This window comes from Lissotriton helveticus, chromosome 3_1 (assembly GCF_964261635.1).
Source record: "Lissotriton helveticus chromosome 3_1, aLisHel1.1, whole genome shotgun sequence".
Classification (NCBI taxonomy): Eukaryota; Metazoa; Chordata; class Amphibia; order Caudata; family Salamandridae; genus Lissotriton; species Lissotriton helveticus.
Genome location: NC_136061.1, coordinates 1,203,964,703 through 1,203,984,986, shown reverse-complemented (window position 1 = coordinate 1,203,984,986; position 20,284 = coordinate 1,203,964,703). Strand labels below are relative to the sequence as shown.

Below are 20,284 nucleotides of genomic sequence, written 5' to 3'. Positions count from 1 at the left end.
CGCCACAACTGCTCGTTCCAACAAGTAACTTCACCACAGGTCTATGCTACGGATTCCAAGGCCTGGGACTACGTTCACATGCTAGGGTTTTAGTTTTGGTGTTGGAGTTAGGGAGGTGGGGGGATGGGGGTTGGGAGTTCGGGATTTGGAGGAGGGACGAGGAGGGGCAGGGGGGGTTGGGGGACTGTTGGGGACAGGGGTCTGGGTACAGGATAAGGGGGTGGAGGGGATGGGGCGGGGAGGGAGGGATCCGGTGTGTCGCATTTCAGGGGGTGCCGGCAGAGAGGTATGGGTTCTTGGTCTTCCTATACATCTGAGGGGATTGACAGGGTTTCCATCATGGTTGAGGATGTCCTGAAGATTCTCACCCTGAACGTGAAAGGGCTTAATAACCCCATATAAAGGAGGGCCGTCATATCTGTAGGAGAGTGGGGTCTGCAATCCCATGGCCATCCCAGATTTTTGCTTTTTGCTTCACTGATTTCCGACTTTCCCTGGCTGTGGGCCTGCTAATCAGACCCACAGCCTAGCTGTTCTCTCTCTAAATTACAACCATGTACCTTAGGTGCATTTTACCAATTGGTACTGGGCCACCTTATCAGTCCCTGTACAGCATACCTTAGGTATCCAGGGCATAGGTGTACCCAGGGCCTACCAGGGGCTGAAGCATGTATTATGCCACCCCTGGCTGGCCACCCAAACAGACACAACTGGCTGCACGACAGCTGGGGCAAGGTGGTGTAAACACCCTTTGCTTTAGATATAGTATTCCTATATCTAACCCTAAAATGGACACATATATTCCTATCAGTCACTCCTATGGCAGGCCTTATCAATCCTGAAGGCAGAGTGCTTGGAATTATGTGAGATGGTGCTCTGGCATGAGCTGAGCCCGGTTGCAGCTTGCGGAACCAAGTCCAAATAGCTGTTCCATGATAACGCTATACCATATACTCTTAAGTGCATTATAATCCTCGCGGTTAAATGCTAACTTTGGCATAGCTTTATCAAAACATGTCGAGTAAGGTGTCATACGAATTGGAATACTAACCCCTGGCCAATTCTGGCGACGGGGTTAGCATTCCACCCTTCTAGAGGGACACGACATGTATGTAACTGTGAACCCCGGTTAAAGTCAGACATAGCCTCAGATCCACAAAATGGATGCTGCCACCGAGACACAAGTCTGCCCTCCTGCTGCTGGGAGTCCTTCCAGCAACGGAGGCATGGACAAAGCGTTTCCTGTCAGGGGCGGTGCCAGCACCATCCCAGACAGGATTTAGTGTATTCCAGGTAGGCAGGGCTGAAAGGAAGGTGACTGCAAGTGGCACGCCGGTGCTCACTGTGCATATGCCGGCTCAAACCAATTCCTGGGGCACACCAGCCCCTGAGCTGGGGAGAGACCGGACAAAGGAGAGGGGTGTAACCACCCCCCTCCTAGTCCCACCCATAGGGCAGGACTTAGTCGCGTGCCAGCCCCTTTTCTTAGTATAAAGATAGGAGCAGGCCCCCTTCCCAAATGAGATAATCTTGAATCTTGAAACTACTTTCCACGAAAGGAACTCTTGACTCTTCTGAAGACTCTCCCTTGTGGCTAAGGAGTAGCCACCCTGCACCAGCAGGCACCATCGAAGCTCTTGCGGTTTGCTGTAAGTCCATCCTCCGGATCAAGACTGCCCAGCTCGACGAGACCCGGATTCCCTGCCATCTCTGACCTCTACCTACATCATCCAGCACAGCTGAGATTCGTGGGTGTGACGAGACCCGTGGGACCGGCCATCTTCAAGACCTGCACGACGCTTCACCAGCACGACCCCCGGGAGACCCTCGAGCAAGTGCATTGGGGTTTGAGAAGCCCTAACCCTGAGCAGCTCCAGCACCGAAGTCCAGCCCCCCAGCATCCACGAGATCTGCGTGGGGCCCTTCTGCTCTTTGCTGCTCATCGCGTTGTCCGGCCACTTGCCTGCTGGCTTGTAGCCCTCCTGACGACGAACCACGACACTTCCACCGCTGGTCTGGTTGCTCCAGACTGGCCCTTGCTCCCCTCCAACAGAGGAGCACCCTGGACCCTCCTGGTCCACTCCAGACGCCATCTTGAGTCCACCGCGTGGGCTTGCCTTTGCCAAGGCTTGTTGCTCCAGTCCTGGTTTCAGCAGCGCCGACAGCAGACACCCTCGTGGGACAGCTCGCCCCTCCATCCTGGTCGCCGACAACGCCTCCTGGTCCGAGAGACTGCAGAGCCAAGCGTCGCCCACTCACCTGGTCGAGGAGCCTTCATCCGGTGCCATCCTGGTGCCCATCTGATCACTGGCTAGTGATCAAGAACTGAGTCCCCTCTGCTTTCAGGTCATCTTCAACTCCGATCCAGGCTTGGATCCCATCGAACTTCATCACTGGTCGCCTGCCAGCAACTCCTTCTTTCAGGCTCCATAGACTGTAACGAGGATTCCCGACGTCTTTTGAACCCTATGCAGCCGCAGCCCCTGGGCTAGGTAACTCGAGCATTTCGGTGCTCCAACGTAGGTTCACTATCTAAGTGTCCAGATACTTTTTCGTTTTCAGCCTAACTAGTCGGATTCGTCCGATAACACTAACTTTACGAGATCTAGCATCCATAGACTTCTTCCCGCATCCCGCGTGAGAGTGCACACTCTGCACCCGATCTCCCTAGGCCTCCTGCTCCTAACCTTAGGGTTCAGTAGTGTAGTCCTAGCGATCCTGAAGCCTCTGGATCTTGTTACTTACCTGCTAGTATTTCGCATTCCACTTTTGTAGTATATGGTTTTTCGTGCCCCTCGGGCATTTGTGTAAATTGTGCAACTTAAAGTATTTTCGTAAGAGTTTTGTATTGTGCTTAGCTCCCTGACTCATAAAGAGTTCAGGGCAGACTTGTTATAAATAAATATCCTATATTTTTATAACAACTTGTGTGGTGTCCTTTCACTTGGTGTTCAAGGGGTATATGTGATGATAAAACAGCTGGCTTAACACGCCCTCTAGAGTTTAGCCTGAAGACTGCTCGTGTCCATGCTACTAGGATAGCTGGTCTGAAAGGTTGACTTACAACCAATCATCAATAAGGGTTGTTTGGTATGATACACAGTGATCACTAGAATAGTGAGCACTATATATCAGGCCAACTTCTCACAATATCTTTTTTAGAGAATTCGGGGGCCTCAGTCTACCTGCTGCAAGAAACACATCTGCTTTCCAGGGACTGGCATCGGATGCGCTCTAGGGCTTTCCCCCTGCAATACTACTATTCCACTGCGGAGAAAAAGGCGGGGGTGCCTTTTCTTTTTGCCAGACACTTCAAGGGCCAGGTGGGTGACAAAGCTGCTGAAATTAAAGGCAGGCTCCTGGCGTATAATGTTCAAGTGGGAGACAGATCACTGGTTATTGGGTCAATATATGCTCCCAACACCAGGCAAGAATGATCTCTCACTGGGGCCCTAGCTGATGTCCTTAAAGTTCAGTCGAGATACACGGTGGTGGGCGGAGAGATCAATCAGGTGATGGACCAGGTCAGAGAAAGATCCCGTCACCGCTTCGGGCCACAGGGGCAATCTCATCAGAGGGTAAGCAGTGGTTGGCTAGTAGAGGCTTTCTGGATCTTTGGCGGGAGGTGCTTCCCACTCTACAGGGTACACTGTCTACTCTCATGTGCATCACACCTATGCTAGGTTGGATCACTTCCTGGGGACCACCGACTTAGCTGCCTTAGTCACAGACACAGACATTATACCGGTCGCACTCTCCGACCATGACGCAGTTATGCTGCACTTATCAGTCCCTCGCACAAAATCACACAAAGGCAAGTGGCGCCTCCGTGAGGCCTTGTTACAGCGAAAAGGGGTTGCACAGCAAATACACAAGAGCATCTCGTAGTACTTGCGCCGTAATGACAATTCAGAGGTTTCAGTGACAGCGGTTTGGGGGGCGCTTAGACCCTAGTGTGCGGGGACCTCATAGCACTTGCTGCGGCTGACGCTCCGGCCTATTTCATTGGTCAACCTGGATCTTAGAATCTTTACGGGTATTCTAGCAGCGAGGCTTGGACCTTGCCTGCCGGGCATTATAGAGCCCGATCAACCGGGTTTCATTCCCAATCGGCAGTGTAGCGACAACACCAACCGTCTCCTTCACGTTATAGATAAAGCCCATTTTAACGATTCAGACGCGGCTCTCTTATCTGTCAACGCTGAGAAGGCGTTCGACAGAGTGGACTGGGGATACCAGGATAAGAGTATGGTGCGCTTCGGCATTGGGGAGCGATTCCGCGCATGGGTCGCCAGTTGCTACGGCTCCCCTCAGGCGACAATTCGGGTTAACGGCATTGGTTCGCAGCCCTTTGATATCCGGCGAGGCACCAGGCAAGGGTGCCTGCTATCACACCTAATATTTGCACTTTACATAGAACCAGTCGCGCAAAAAATCTGAGATAACCCTGATATCACTGGCATCACGTTTGGTGGCGAGCCCCATACCCTCAGCCTATATGCCGATGACATACTTGTGGCGGTTGACTACCCCACGCGCTCCGTGCCTGCCTTTCTCGCTGAAATGGAGGCCTTCGGGAAAGTCTCGGGGCTCAAAATGAATATAGGCAAATTTCTGATTCTTCCTCTGGGCCGCAACGCCCGCAGCTCTACTGGTAGCCTGCGACGGTTTGGGGGCCTCACCTCTAGTATGTCTGTGCCGTATCTAGGGATTACCCTGATGCCGACCACAACACAAACGGTCGATCTTAATTATGCGACGCTCCTTGCTCGAATTCAGGGGGATCTCAAGAGATGGCGGCAGCTGCCACTATCCTGGTTGGGGCGTGTAGCGGCAATCAAAATGTCCCTGTTGCCTAAGGTCCTCTATGTGTTTCAAACCATTACGGTGACTCCACCGATAGGGGTACTTCAGAAAATGCAGGACGCCCTACGGCAGTTCGTTTGGGCGGGAAAACGCCCGCGGCTGCGCAGGGACTTGGCTAGACGGAGTCCCGCGGAGGGCGGTTTGGGCATCCCTGACCTTTTTCGATGCTTCCAAGCGGCACAACTTCGCTACCTCTTGGAGTGGAACTGCCCAGAGTCGGTAAAGAGGTGGCTTTTCCAGGACCGCGCGATGGCTCAAATGTCGCTCTGGAAGATCCCCTTCCTGAATCAATTGGACAGACCGTCTTATATCAAAAAATCGCCAATTACTTGTACGCTCCTTAAGGTGTGGGATGCGGTAGCGGTTAACAGGGGCCTCACTACATTCCCCTCACCTCTTACACCACTGTTGGACAACCCGGCATTTCCCCCGGGGTGGAGCCTCGAGCGTTTGGTGCTTGGCGAACCTCGGAATGCAAATCTGCTGGTCACCTGTTTGACTTGGACGGCTTTATCCAATTCGATACCTTGAAGGAGATGTACACTCTGGTAATGCCGCAGAGGTTTCCATACTTCCAGATACGTCATTGGCTAACACGACGAGACATCCTACCCCACGTGAGCCATCGTCTCACACCTTTTGAGAAATGGCTCATCACGAAAAAGACCGTCAGACAGGCGATTACGGACCTTTATAAAGACCCGCCCCTTTCCATCTCACGCACTGCTAGCCAGAAGCGCTGGCAATTGGAGCTAGGAAGGACCCTTAAGGATAAGCAGTGGCGAGATATTTATCATAGAGCCCACCACACCGCCAGGAATGTAGCAAGTAGGGAGTTTGCAGTTAAGATCGCATATTACTGGTATTTGACGCCGGCTAGGCTGCATAAAGGTAACCCGAAACGCAGCTCCGCGTGCTGGAGGGGTTGCGGCAAGGTGGGAATGCTAACTCACTTGCTATGGGAATGTGTAGAGGTGACGGACTATTGGAAGAAAGTATTAGACGACATTGACAAACAGTTTGAAACAGAGCACCTGTTTTCCTGCCAACACACTACTGGGCCTCCCAAATGTCATAACGTTTCCACTCAAATCGATTGGGGGCGGCAGATGGGGTTGGCGGTAGGGGCGGTGGCACATCATATTGGCACCACACAGAGACCTACACACACGGGCTGGCTTCATAGGCTCTGGTATATACTAGGTATGGAACGGATACAAGCGACCCTAACTCAAGCCTCGGACTCCTTTATTACTATATGGCGACCTTTCCTTACTTTGTTAGCTAGGGAATTCAATGAACTCACGTGCCCGAAATACCTCTGGGTGCTGCGACTCACAGACAAGCCTGTCAGGAGTGATGTCCCCTCATGATAGAGCCCACAAACCAAGGTACTGGTTCCCCATCAAGAGGACTTAGGCGACACACCGGTGGGGTGGTGGAGGGAGGAGGAGGGGGGGGGCGGGGGGACGGGACGGGTGGTTGGGAACTGGTGGGGAGTTTGTTTGTTTATGGGGCATATGGACGCACTACCAACCGAGGGCTTTCCTATGTTTGCTTTCATGGACACGCCGTATTACCCAGCTGTTTATGTAGCTCTCCTATTGAAGCAGGGGGGTGGTCCAGTACTGGATTACAAGATTGCCCTCGGAAATCATGTTTGTCATATTGCAATGTGTTTGATGCGTTGAAACTTAATAAAACAAATTTAAATAAAAAGTATAAGTATTGTGGAACAGTGGCATGTTTTAACCTACTGTAAGACGGGCACGTTACAGAAAGGGCCATTTCTGTGAAAGGTTAGGCAATATTTTTGGAAGGATCTTTTTTGTGGAACTACGTGTCGGCTAAAAATTGAAAACTCTTGTTAGAAAAAAGCTTTTGTTGTGTGCTCTGCAACATGTTGGACTCTTTTTACTTTATCATACATATTTTGATATGCAGTGCCTTGGGGACCCACATGTAGCAAGAATTATATTAACGTTTATGGCCACCAATGAGAATCATACGAGGCAGAACTCCTAAATCACTGGAAATGTTCTATTATAACTGCCTCTTATTCACTACACACAATCCATGTTAGGTCTGAAATTATGAGGATGGTCTGACAAAAACACTTGCAAAGCTATTTTCTTCATTAGTGCCTTTTTTCCCGGAGGGGTGCAACTTATAGAATGGGATGAGGCATAGAGGGAAACCAGCCCAGGGCTGAGACGCAGTCAACCACATGCTTAATTTTTTCTTTTTTTTAATGAAAAGTGCTTGGGTTTATGAGACTGTGTCCCTGTCAAACAGTCCTCCACATCTCAACCTGCTACCAGTTAATTCTGAATTGTGTCTAGCAGTTGGATGTGCTGACTGACCTATTAGATGACTCTGATTACCTGCACGTTGACTGGTGCTTGGAAAGACATGGCCCGTGGAACACTGGGGGGAGTAGCGATACGCAGGTTCTTGTGCCTTTTCAACCGGTCACACAGAAGACTGTATATGGCGCTATAGTGATCGTAGGCATCCGTCCTTAACGACTGCAAAGAGAGTAACTCACACTTTAGTCATTATGGCGAGATATTTGTACACATTACCAAACAGATAAAGGCTAAAAAAAATGACAAATCTAGACAATGTCTGAAAAGATAACTTCCCAAAACAACTAACTCAGATGCCACCATTTGTGTCTAATAAGAGTATCAAAAATAGCATACAGCTATTTATGTGGTTAGAGCTTGCTTCCAGATTTAGTCTCAGTATTATTTCCTTAGAAATCCTGATCTGCTTTACCAATGAAAATAAACTAGTTACTTACCTGTAACAACAGTTTTGCCTCAAACTCTTCTTATGTTACCTGCAATGCATTATTCGACCAACTATTGGTTAGGAATTTTCTTTAGCACAAATGAACAAGTTACTTACCTTCGGTAACGCTTTTTCTGGTGCATACAGTATCTGCCTGTGGATTCCTCACCTTTTGAATTACCCCAATGGCAACATTCCCCTGACACTTTTCTCCTCAGCTCTCCTCTGTTGACGAGGATGTCACAATGGAACGGCTTCACATGCAACTCCGCGCGACATCCTCGGAGCCAAGCGAAGACCTCGTATGCATGCTGACGTCAGTTCCGCCCCTTTTTTTCATGCCTTCGAGGTGAATGGGTGAAACCACAACATTTTCACACGTATACACAGTATGCAAACACAACCAAACCTGGAAATTCTTCATAATAGACATCTCATAGTGCCAAGTATCACATGATTACAACAATAAATCACATAAGATTTACAATGATTATTTTTCTGTATAAGCAGACAGGCAACAGGGAGGTGGGCGGGTCAGTTGAGGAATCCACTGGCAGATACTGTATCCACCAGAAAAAGCGCTACCAAAGGTAAGTAACTTGTTAAGTCTGATGGACACATCTGCCTGTGGATTCCTCACCTTTTGAATTGACTCCCTAAGCAGTCCTGCTCCTGGAGGAGGGTACCTGCTGCACCAAAAAATCCTGCAGCACAGAACAAGCAAAATGGCCGTCCCTCCTCCCCTCTGAATCCAAGCAACAGTGCTTTGCAAAAGTGTGGTTGGAGGCCCAAGTTGCCACCTGGCAGATGTCTACCACAGGGACACCTGTATTCAAAGCCAAAGAAGAAGACTTAGCTCTGGTAGAATGAGTGAGAATACCTTCAGGAGGCTTCTTCTTGGCCAGGGCCTAGCAGATCTTGATACACAGGATGATCCACCTGGACAGCGTTCTTTAGTGGACAGCCTTGCCCTTCATCTTGCCCACATAACCAATGAAAAGTTAATTGTCCAACCTGAAGTCCTTGGTTCTGTCCAAGTAGAAGCTGACCGCCCTCTTGTGGTCCAGGCTATGAAGTCTCTCCTCCTCAGAAAGATGAGGGGGAGGGTAGAAAGTGGGTAAGGTGATGGACGGCCCGAAGTGGAAAGGAGTGAACAGCTTAGGCAGGACAGCAGCTCTGGTCCTAAGAACCATCTTTTCTGAATGGAAAGATGTAAAGGGAGGCTTGGAACTAAGAGCCTGCAATTCACTCACCCTCCTAGCGGAAGTGATTGCAAATAACAATATAGCTTTAAATGCTAGAAACCTTAAGGGACAACTATGCAATGGTTCAAAGTGTGAACCCATCGTGAATGTGAAAACAGAATTCATATCCCACTGAGGCATGATAAAAGGAGATGGAGGAAACCTATTAGCGGGACCCTTAATGAATCTCATAACTATGGGAGATTTAATTAACGAGGGTTGATCTGGCAAATAGAGAAAAAAAGACAAGGCAGACACGTAGCCCTTAACAGAAGTTATAATCCTGTTGCGCTAGAGAAAGAGAGAAACTCAGAACATCAGACAAATGGGCCAGTAAAGGATCAATCGAATTGTCTCCACACCATTTAACAAACTTGGCCCACCTACTAGATTATACAGATTTGGTGCAGTATCTTCTGGTTGATAATATAATGTCCACCAAATCCGGTGAGAGAGAGAAGGAACTCTGGTTGCCCTGTTCAATCTCCAGGCATGAAGGTGCAGGCTCTGGAGGTGGGGGTGTAGAACCTGCCCCAGTGATTGAGAGAAGAGGTCTGCCCTGAGAGGGAGACGGAGCGGAGGGTGCAATGAGAGGCAAAGGAGGTCTGTGTACCATACCGTTCGCGGCCAATCCGGGGCGATCAATATGGCTTGGGTCAGGTCTTGGCGAATCTTCCTCAGAACTTGAGGAATCATGGGTTCGGGGGAAACGCGTAAAGAAGCTGTAAACCCCAATGTAACTGAAAAGCATCCCAAAACGCTCTCCGTGTCGGGATACTGGAGACTGCTGAATGCTGGGCAGTGCGCATTCTTGTGAGTGGCAGACAGGTCCAACTGAGGAAACCCCCACAATCTGAAACTGTGAAGGACCACCTCCGGATGAAGATGCCACTCGTGATTGGTTGAATACTGCAGACAGACTGTCCACACACACATTCAGCTCTCCGGCCAGATGACTTGCGATTACGCAAATCCAATGGTCCTGAGCCCAGGACCAGAGTCACACAGCCTCTCTGCAGAGAAGATACAATCCTACTCCTCCTTCTTTGTTGATATACCACATTGTGGTAGTGTTGTCTTTTAGGACCTGAACCGACTGACTGGGAAGGGTGGAAGAACTTGAGGGCCAAACGTATTGCCCACAATTCCAGGAGATTGATGTGGAACAATCTTTCCTCTGGAGACCAAAGACCTTTCAACTGCAGATCCCCCAGATGGGTTCCCCACCTTAATGTGGAGGCATCCGTTATCACTGTGGCCACTGGAGAAGGAGGTTGAAACAGCTTCCCCCAAGATAGGCTGCCTGGAACACTCCACTATAGCAGATCCACTGCAGCGTCTCTGACCAACAGAATGCAGGAAGCAAACAGACTGCACAGGTGCAAGACCTTCAGGACTGGAACAGCCTCTCCATTCTGAAAAAGTGTAATCATAGCCTGGATGTCTTGAATCCTCTGTAGAGGTGGGAAGGCACGAGTTACAGTAGTGTCCAGTATTGCCCCCATGAACAGGTTGTGCTGAGGTGAGATTTGGGTACATTTATAGAAAACCCCAACTCTAACAACAGTTGTTTTGCTACCTGCAAAGGATACAGTACCATCGCTGGCAACTTTGCTTTGAAAAGCCAGTCACCCAGATAGGGAAAAACAGGAATCCCCGACCCTCTGAGATGAGCTGCCACCACCGCCAACACCATGTGAAGACAAGAAGTGCGGAAGTAAGGCCTAACGGAAGGACTGCAAACTAGTAATGTTGAGACCCCACCGCAAAACGGAGATACACCCGATGCGACTTCAGGATGTTCTAAAACTCTTTTAGATTCTGCGCCCTATTGTAGGCGAACAGTGGTTTCTCTGTGAATAAATTCCCAAACTCACTTTCAGATTCCAATAGTTCCCACCTTCTTGTGATTATGTTTTTTATGTCTCGAGACGCCGAAGAAAATTTGGAAACAAACACCATTCTTTGCATGCTCTTTTTCTGTTTCTTTTCCAACAATTTTGTTCTCGGTATAGTCTTAATTTTAACGATTTGATTATCCAAGGTTTGCTCTGGATAACCACGTTGGATGTAACGCAATTTTTGTTCTTCTAGTGTTGTATTGCAGACATCTTCGTCTGATGAGATTCTTTTTATGCGCATAAACTGAGACAAAGGTAAATTCTGGATCACATTTTTTGGATGAAAACTGTGAAATTGAAGTGCATTATTCTTGTCTGTAGGTTTTTTGAACAGCCTTGTTTCAATTCGATTCTCTTTCAGTTCAACTAGCACATCCAAAAAAGATATGGCTTTCTCCTCAATGCTGTAAGTAAACTGGATTCTTGGGTCAACTAGATTAAGGCTTTTAATGTTGTTGATCAATGCTGTTTCTGATTTGTTCCAAATTAGAAAAATGTCATCAATATACCTTCTGAAAAAAATTAAACCGGCATTCCAAGTCTGATCTGTTAGAATAAAGTCATGCTCAAATTTCGCCATGAATGTATTCGCATACATGGGCGCACCAGGAAAACCCATGGAGGTTCCATGGAGTTGGCAATAAAATTTTCCTTCCCATTCAAAATAGCTGTGGTTTCTTTTGTAACAGAAGCAAATGAGTTTCATGTAATGCAATATGTACAACGATGCATTTGTTAAATATGTAATCATAAGTTTTCAATGAAGAAATTGTGGATTGTCACGATAAATATGAATTAAAATATTGTTTAATGATTTAAATTCACACTGTTGTTGCGTGCTGCAGTGCTAATCGCCATACTCTGGGGTTAGGCCACTTTCATGAGATCTATCGAAGGGCAAATCCAGCAATGTATCCTGGCCATCAGGCGAGAATCCCAAACCACACAACCATGCGTGCCTCCTAGTTGCCACAGACTATTGTCCTTACTATGGAGTTGTCCGTCTCCAGACCAGATTGGATCACTAGGCGGGCAGCAGCTTGGGAATCTGACAACACCGCTGAGAAATGCCCTTGGTACCTCCTCAGGCAACTTTGGTACAACCTCCATGGCTGAGTCCATGAGGGTATGGATGTAGCAACCCAAAGGATATGTGGTATTTGTGGACTAAAGGGCCATACTCCCAACCGAGAACACCTTCTTTGCTGATTGCTCCATGCTCTGCCTCCCTATCCACAGGTGTAGATGGAAAGGAACCTGCAGTCAGCCTTGAGGAGCACAAAGCCTTGACCACCAAGCTTTCTGGAGAAGGACGGGTAGACAGAAATGCAGGATCCCCCAGAGCCACTTTGAACCTCCTTGCCATGGTCCTGGAAACCGCTGGAGTGGACACTGGCTTCTGCCTGACATCCAGAATGGGCTCGGTCAAAACCTCATTGAAGGGAAGCAAAGGTTCTGAAACAGGGGAAGGGGAATGGAGCTCCTCCATAGGAATATTAGATCTTAACCCCGCTGTAGGCAGAGGCAACTCCCAAACAACAAGAGAGGGTCCACTTTACACAAAAGGACAGGACACCAAATTGACAAAATCAAAAACAACAATTCCCTTTGTGTGTATTTAGACAAACCGGTAATAAATCATACAACATTCATCCAAGCATACCAATATCACCAAACAGTGCTGACTTTTTGCAAGAATCCAATGTATGAATGTTTATTCTGTAAATACAGTTAAAAAAGACATACGAAGAGTGTATTTAATAAAAACATGGATTATTTCAAGATAAAATAACTCTCTAAATAGAGAACCACATCAAAATTTCACAAACATCATACAAATTGTTACAAAAATCACAGTAAATGAACATGGGAGAATATCATAGACAATAGTTTTTTGCCATTGTTACACACTAATCACAAAGAAATTCATTGGTCAAAACTATTTTGTACAGTCTCTTTTTTGGCCAAGATAGGGTTGATTTAGTGCTTTTGTAGAACCAGCACGACGTGTTTCGGTGGGTTAAAATGATCCAACCTTCTTCAGGAAAAATACTTGGTGTCTCCCACAACTTCAGATCAGAATTGGTGATCTGTAATCATTCAATGATCACTCTTGGGAACTGGCTCCTCAAGGTCAAGTATCACCCATCTATTTTAGGGTATTCCCATCAAATGTGGGGCTCTCCATGTGAGCCTTCAATAAAATGTAGTCTTGATATAATTTGAATTTTCTGTCACTCGAGTTCTGGGATTTAACAATCTCCAAATTATTGATCCTCCTTACTGTGGTTACATAGGTAGACTTCTTCAGGTTAAAATGAATGCCGGGACTTGTCTGCCTCCAGCCTCACTATGGTCGTCTTTCATTTGTGTAAGAGGCAACTCCAACAGGTCTGCAGCCTTTCTGGTGATGAAAGCTCCCACTAAGGAGAGGCATCCGGGCCACTAGCCTCCTGCAAAACCTCAAAATCCGCGTCAGGATCTACAATCTCTCCTTCCTCAGCTCCTCCAGGTTCCTGCTGGCACTATTCTTCCTCCAACAGGCCTTGAAGCCTGACGGCGCCAGGGATGAACCATCTAGAGGAGCTCCTCCATCTAAGGACTGCAACGGCATTGAAAATCTAGGCATGGAGGAGGCCAACTCACTGGAGCCATGGGCATGAGCGGTGCCTGGGGAAAGTGAGGTGGCAAACCCCACATGGAATTTCTAGACGGACCCATGGAACAAACAGGCACACCAGTAGGGTTCGCAACTCTGGCGAACAAGCAGAACATCGCATTTAAAAAATGCAACGGATCCGAGACGGGAAAGCACGATATGCCAGATCCGGCACCACAGGCTCTGAAGCCTTTCGAGGAGGCGCCAAATTCAGCTCCGGTTGCGGCGCCGGAGACCCCGGAGCCGGAGGTAAAATGGTTGACTTTGGCAACAGTGGCGGCGTTGCAGCTCTCTGAGCCAGTGGAGTCACTGCTCTTGTAGCCGGAGACAGGGCCTGGGACATCTGCGGTGAAGGAGTCCGAAATAGAGGGGGGGGGGGGGGTTCAGAACAATTACCTATAAGGGCTCTGATCCAGGTTCAATAATAGATTATATTTTCTTGTCCCCAGGCATTTTACATAGGGTTGCTTCTTATAGAGCAATAGTTTCCCCATACAGTGGCCACAATCCCGTGCTGCTTGAGGTGTCATGGGGCGATTTTATGGTTCATAAGTCCTGCCCTGCCCAACCAAGGCCAGCATTACGCCCTGTGGATCAAGGGAGAAGGTTGAAATGGTCAAATGTAGTCCCAGAAAATTTTATGGAAGAATTACTTCCTAAAATTAGGGGTAATATGATGGTTTGCCAGGATTCAAATGCTGCTACCCATGAAATCATGGGGGCTTTTGAATCTGTATGTGCACAAATCTCTAAAGACCTAACGACCAAACCAGGGAACGGAGGTAAAAATCAGCAAAGATGGTTTGACTCAAACTGCTCGAAAGCCCACAGAGCGCTTATACAAGCCCTAAAACAGTCCCCAAGAGATAAGGTTGTCATTGCCTCCCCTGAGAAGGAGTATAAGTTAACTATTAAGGGTCGGAAAAATGACAAAGAAGGCTGCCTGGGATAACCTACTTTCTACTGACGTTTTACATGACAGTAGTCAATTCTGGGCCATATTTAACCAGTCTTTCTTCTCAGAGGTAGATAACACGGTCATGGACTGTGTCATACCTGATGAAAAATGGCTGTGTCACTTTAGAGAGGTGTATGGAGATTCGGGACACCAAGGCTCTCCTTTGGTAGTAACCGAGTCCGCCCCCCTACTTTTTGATCAAACGGAAGTAGAGAGAGCTATTCTGGAGACCTCAAAGAACAAGGCTCCTGGGCCGGACGGTGTCCCGGCCAATCTCTATAGACACCTACCAAAGTTTTGGGCTAGGATATTAACAAATGTTTTCTCTGCTGCCAACGGCAAGCACTTCCCCTCTTTTTGGGCTACTTCAATTATCGTGCCCATTTTTAAAAAAGGCCAGCGAGAAGACCCAGGCTATTATAGACCCATCTCCCTCCTAGACTCGGGGGTTAAGATACTAGGCAGAGTCTTGTTGGCGAAGTTAAGGGACAGCATTGAGAGAAGGGGGGTCTATCAAATATCCAGTATGGGTTCAGAGCAAGGAGAGGCACTTTGGAGCAATGTGCTAATTTGCACTTGCTGATCGTGAAATACACGGTAGCCAAGGAGGGGTCGTTATTCCTGGCCTTTATGGACCTCTCCTCGGCCTTCGACCTGGTGAACAGGGCCAAACTATGGGCCATGTTATTGGAGATTGGGATTGACGTGGCGTTGGTAAACTTTTGGCATCCCTCCACCAGGAGCTATTTGCCACAGTTAGAGTCACCAAAGAGGGAAGGTGCACAAGCCGCTACAAATCAGAGCGAGGAGTGCGCCAGGGTTGCATTTTGGCCCCTCTCCTATTTACAATTTATATAAATGGCCTTGGAAGTCATTTGGAGGCAGTGGACGGGGACCTTCCGCGTGTAGGAGAAGCAAGGATACCGGCTCTCCTATACGCGGACGACGCAGTCCTAATAGCTCGTACTGGCATGGCCCTCCAGCGATTGCTGGACGCTTTTGGGATATTTATGGACATGCTGGACTTGAAAATAAATGCAAAAAAGTCACACACAATGGTGGTTGGTCACCACAAAAACAAGAGTAAATCTAAAATCTTTTTGTGCAAAGGTGAGGTGGTCTCCAGGGTAGCTACCTTCCCCTACCTGGGGGTCCTCTTTGATGAGAATGGTTTGTGGGGCCCCCAAATTAAGGCAAAAAGTTTGTCCGTGGCTAGATCGACCTCTGCCCTTTTGGGGTTCGCAAAAAGACTGGGGGCTAGGCCTATGGAGGCTCTCTTAACAATGTTTAACTCTAAATGCATCTCAATTGCTATGTATGGTTCTTCCTTATGGGGTTACGCACATCATGACTCGATCCAGAGGGCGGAAATGAATATGCTACTTACCAGTATGCATCTGTTCTTGGCATGTCGGGCTGCTGACATTCATATCTATAGCATAGATCGCCGCCTAGTGTTGGGTCCGGATGATTGCACATTGTTGTCCTGGAAGAGTCTTCGAAGTATCACGAGATAGGTGGCTCCTCCCCTGGACTACAGTGCACATGGGCATCGACTCCATCACCAGATTGTTTTTAGCCATTGTGGCTAAGATGGAGTGTAACAGTGTGAGCGATGACCATGCTAAGAATAAGTGTAAATTCTACAGCTGCTACAGACGCCGGGGAGGAGGGCGGGCGATATGAATGTCAGCAGCCCTACATGCCAAGAACAGATGCATACTGGTAAGTAGCATATTCAGTTCGAGGCATGTGGGCTGCTGAATTCATATCTATAGCATAGAATACATAGCAGTCCATCCATTAACGGCGGCCGCCTGTGCCAGCTGCAGATGTTTGAAAAAGTGTCTTTAGAACAGCCTGCCCTACAGCTGCTTGCTGCTTGGAGTGCACATCTACACAGTAGTGTTTAGTAAATGTGTGTGGGGTAGACCATGTGGCTGCTCTACAAATGTCTTCCAAAGGGATATTACCAAGGAAAGCCATGGAGGCCCCCAACTTGCGGTGTGGAGTGGGCTCTAGGGGGGACCGTTAAAGTGCGCTTAGCCTTGTGATAGCAAATCTGAATACACTTAACGATCCACCTGGCTATACCTGCTTTGGAAATGGGGTTGCCTTTGTGCTGGGCTGAAAAGGCAACAAAGAGCTGTTGTGTCTTCCTAAAATCCTTTGTCCTATCGATGTAGTACATCAAAGCTCGTTTGACATCAAGAGTGTGGAGCATTCTTTCTGCCACTGTCTCTGGGTTTTGAAAGAACGCGGGCAGCTCAATGGTCTGATTGACATGGAACTGCGAAACCACTTTAGGAAGAAATTTAGGGGCCATTCATACAAATTCACCCTGTTGGAATGAATGTGTATGAATGGCTCTTGTACAGTGAGCGCCTGTAGCTCACTAACACGTCGCAGAGACGTAATGGCAATGAGAAACGCCATTTTCCATGTTAAGAACTGAATCTCACAGGAATGTAGAGGCTCAAAAGGTGGGCCCATCAACCGGGTGAGGACCACATTGAGGTTCCATACAGGAGCTGGAGGGGTCCTGGGAGGGATGACCCGTTTAAGTCCCTCTAGGAAGGCTTTAATGGCAGGCACTCTGAAAACGGAGAGATGCTGCCTGTTTTGGAGATAAGCCGCTATGGCGGATAAGTGTATCCGAATGGAAGCATATGCTAGATTGCATTTGTAAGGATGTAACAAATAACAGATGATGTTGGGAATGGATGCATCTAGCGGGTTGATGTCGTGTTCAGTACAGTAAATGACAAACCGCTTCCATTTCGCTGCATAGCAGGCCCTGGTGGTGGGCTTTCTAGCCTCCCGTATGATATCCATGCATTCAGGAGGCAAGTCAAGGTAGCCAAACTCTAAGACTTCAGGAGCCAGATCGCCAGGTTGAGCTGTTGCGGGTCTGGATGCTGAATGTCGCCACGGCTCTGCGTCAAAAGCCTGGGTGTGAGGTGTATCCTTTGATGCGGTACCACAGAGCGTTCTAGAAACGTATGAGAGGTGCTGTGAGAAAAGCGTACGCAAATCTGCCTGACCAGTTCATCCATATCGCATTTCCCTGCGACTGTGGGGGAGGGAACCTGGCGGCAAAGCTTTGGCATTTTGCATTTTCCCTTGTGGCAAACAGGTCTATCTCTGGATGACCCCATTGCTGGAAGTACGGGCGGAGTACTGATGGATGTATCTCCCACTCGTGCATCTGGTGGCTGTACCTGCTGAGCAGATCCGCCATCTGATTGTCCTTGCCCGGGAGGTGTTCCGCCATGAGGAAGATTTTCCTCTGAATGGCCCACTTCCACATGCTCTGAGCCAGATGAGACAACTGCGGAGAGTGTGTACCCCCCTGCTTTTGAATGTAGTATGTAGTACATGGCTGTCATGTTGTCCGTCCGGATCAACACGACTTTGTTGCACAGATGTACTTTGAATGCCTTCAATGCCATGAAGATTGCCATCAGTTCTAGGTAGTTGATGTGCATCTTCATCTGCTGCGATGTCCATAGTCCCTGCACTGTGTAGTGGAGTACATGAGCTCCCCATCCCTGGAGAGATGCGTCTGTCGTCAGGATAATCTGTGGCACAGGCTCCTGGAACGGTCGGCCCTTGCAAAGGTTGTGTGGATTCCACCAATGCAGAGAGCTGTATGCCCGACCGGTCACCAACACTAGGTCGTTCAACTGTCCCTGAGCCTGATTCCACTGATGAGCCAAGCATTCTTGGAGCGGACGCATATGTAGTCTCGCGTGCGGGACTATGAAGATGCAGGAGACCATCATGCCAATCAACTGCATGAACACTCTTGCAGGAAGCGAGTGTTGCGGTCTGAACTTTTGGATCAGTGACTGAATGCTGTCGATCCTCACAGAATTCGGCTGAGCTGTGGCAGCCAGAGTATCGATCGTCGCACCCAGATATTGCCGCACATGGGCCGGCTGAAGGTGCGACTTGGGATAATTGAGGGAGAATCCCAGATCGTGAAGGAGGTGAATGGTGTGGGACATGTTGGCGGCGCACTGCTGGGCCGACTTTGCTTGGACAAGCCAGTCGTCCAGATAAGGGTAAACGTGAACGTTCTGCCTCCTGAGGTGCGCAGCTTCTGTCGCCAGACATTTTGTGAACACCCTGGGCGCTGTGGTCACCCCGAAAGGCAGGACCTTGAACTGATAATGCCGACCCTGAATAGTGAACCTGAGGTATTTCCTGTGCGATGGATGCAGTGGAATGTGGAAATAGGCGTCCTTGAGATCCAAGGTTGCGAGGAAGTCCCCCTGATTGAGCAACTGGAGAACCTGCTGCAGTGTGAGCATATGAAAGTGTTCTCATAGAATGTACTGATTTAGGGGCCTGAGGTCCAGTATGGGTCTGAGGGATCCGTCCTTTTTTGGGATTAAGAAGTACAGGGAGTACACTCCCGTGCCTTCTTCCTCCACCGGCACGAGCTAGATTGCCCCTTTTTGCAGCATGACTAGAACCTCCTGCTGCAATAAGTGCAAATGCTCTGTGGACATAGGACGGTGTTTTGGTGGCATGTTGGGTGGAGTGGATGTTAACTCCAGACAATAACCGTACTGGATAAGTTTCCTGACCCACCTGTCCGTGGTGATGGATTTCCAGACGGGCAGGAACTGCTGGAGTCTCCCCCCCGACAGGTGTAGTATGGTCGGGGGGCAGTGACAGGGCGTCACTGTTTACTGGTGGCGGAGGAGCAGGAGTTGTTGTTTCCACGACCTCTGCCCTTTGTGCTGTTGCCCCGATAGCCGCCTCTACTCTGCTTGGTGTAAGAGGACTGCGCCCCACCTTTATTGTATTGAGTTTGCTGGGACATCTGTCCTCTGGAAACACCTCTATTGCTTGAGCGACGAAAAGTGCTTCCCCGAAACTGCTGGGACTGGAGAGCCCCCATGGATTTTGCAGTTTCGGTATCCTTTTTTATCTTTTCTAAGGTGGTATCCACCTCAGGACCGAATAACCTGTCTGGGTTTACTGGCTGAATGAGGATGGTAGTTTGTATCTCCGGCTTGAAACCGGAGATTCTGAGCCAGGCCTGACATCTCAACATGACACCGGTGTTAATGGCTCTGGCCGCGGTGTCCGCCACGTCCAGTGCACACTTAGTTGGAGATAAGCTTTCCTTCCTGAATAAGCATCTCAGCTGCCTCTTGATACTGATCTGGAAGATACATTGTAACAGGGTCTCTAGTGTGTCAAAGTGCGCCCTGTCATATCTGGCCAGGAGCGCCTGAGTGTTAGAGATACGCCAGATATTGGCCGCTTGCGCCGCCACCCTCTTCCCCGATGCCTCCAGCACTTTAGATTCCTTGTCTGGGGGAGAAGCATCACCAGTGGTTTGCGAGTTCGCCCTCTTCCGGGCATTAGAAACGACCAGAGAGTCCAACGGCAACTGGCCTCTGATGTAGGTTGGGTCGCCAGGCGCCGGCCGATATTTTTTCTCAATTCTAGGGTTGACCACCCTGGCCCGTGTGGGTTCCTTAAAAATGTCTGCAGCATGTTTGAGAACCCCTTTCAGCATGGGGAGAGTCTTGACAGTCTTTTCTGCAGTGGAAAAGGTATCAAAAAGGAAGTCCACTTCGATAGGGTCAGTGTGGAGGTCCACGTCGTAATTTTTAGCCGCCCTCTCAATTAGAGCATTAAATGCAGCCAAATCCTCAGTAGGAGAGGTCTTGACAGCGTAGACCTGAGGGTCCTGGGCAGTTTGCTGATCCCCCGGGTCACCTGCATTTGCCCATGAGTCGTGGCGATCCTCAGGATCAGTGTTGGCAGGAAAGCCATACTCCTTGTCATCACCATTGCCACCCTCCACATCCGAATAAGTGGGTGAGGGTGTAGCCAC

The 20,284-nt window shown here is 48.8% G+C and overlaps 1 protein-coding gene across 3 annotated transcripts in view; it reads right to left on the bottom strand.

Moving 5' to 3' along the window:
- SIK3 (SIK family kinase 3) overlaps positions 1-20,284 on the bottom strand; it is a 739,490-nt gene that overhangs the window by 155,640 nt on the left and 563,566 nt on the right. For all 3 annotated transcript variants that reach the window (XM_078681850.1, XM_078681849.1, XM_078681848.1), the window contains exon 9: positions 7,251-7,394. In XM_078681850.1, the coding sequence (XP_078537976.1) occupies positions 7,251-7,394 (144 nt within the window). The remainder of the gene's footprint in view (positions 1-7,250; positions 7,395-20,284) is intronic.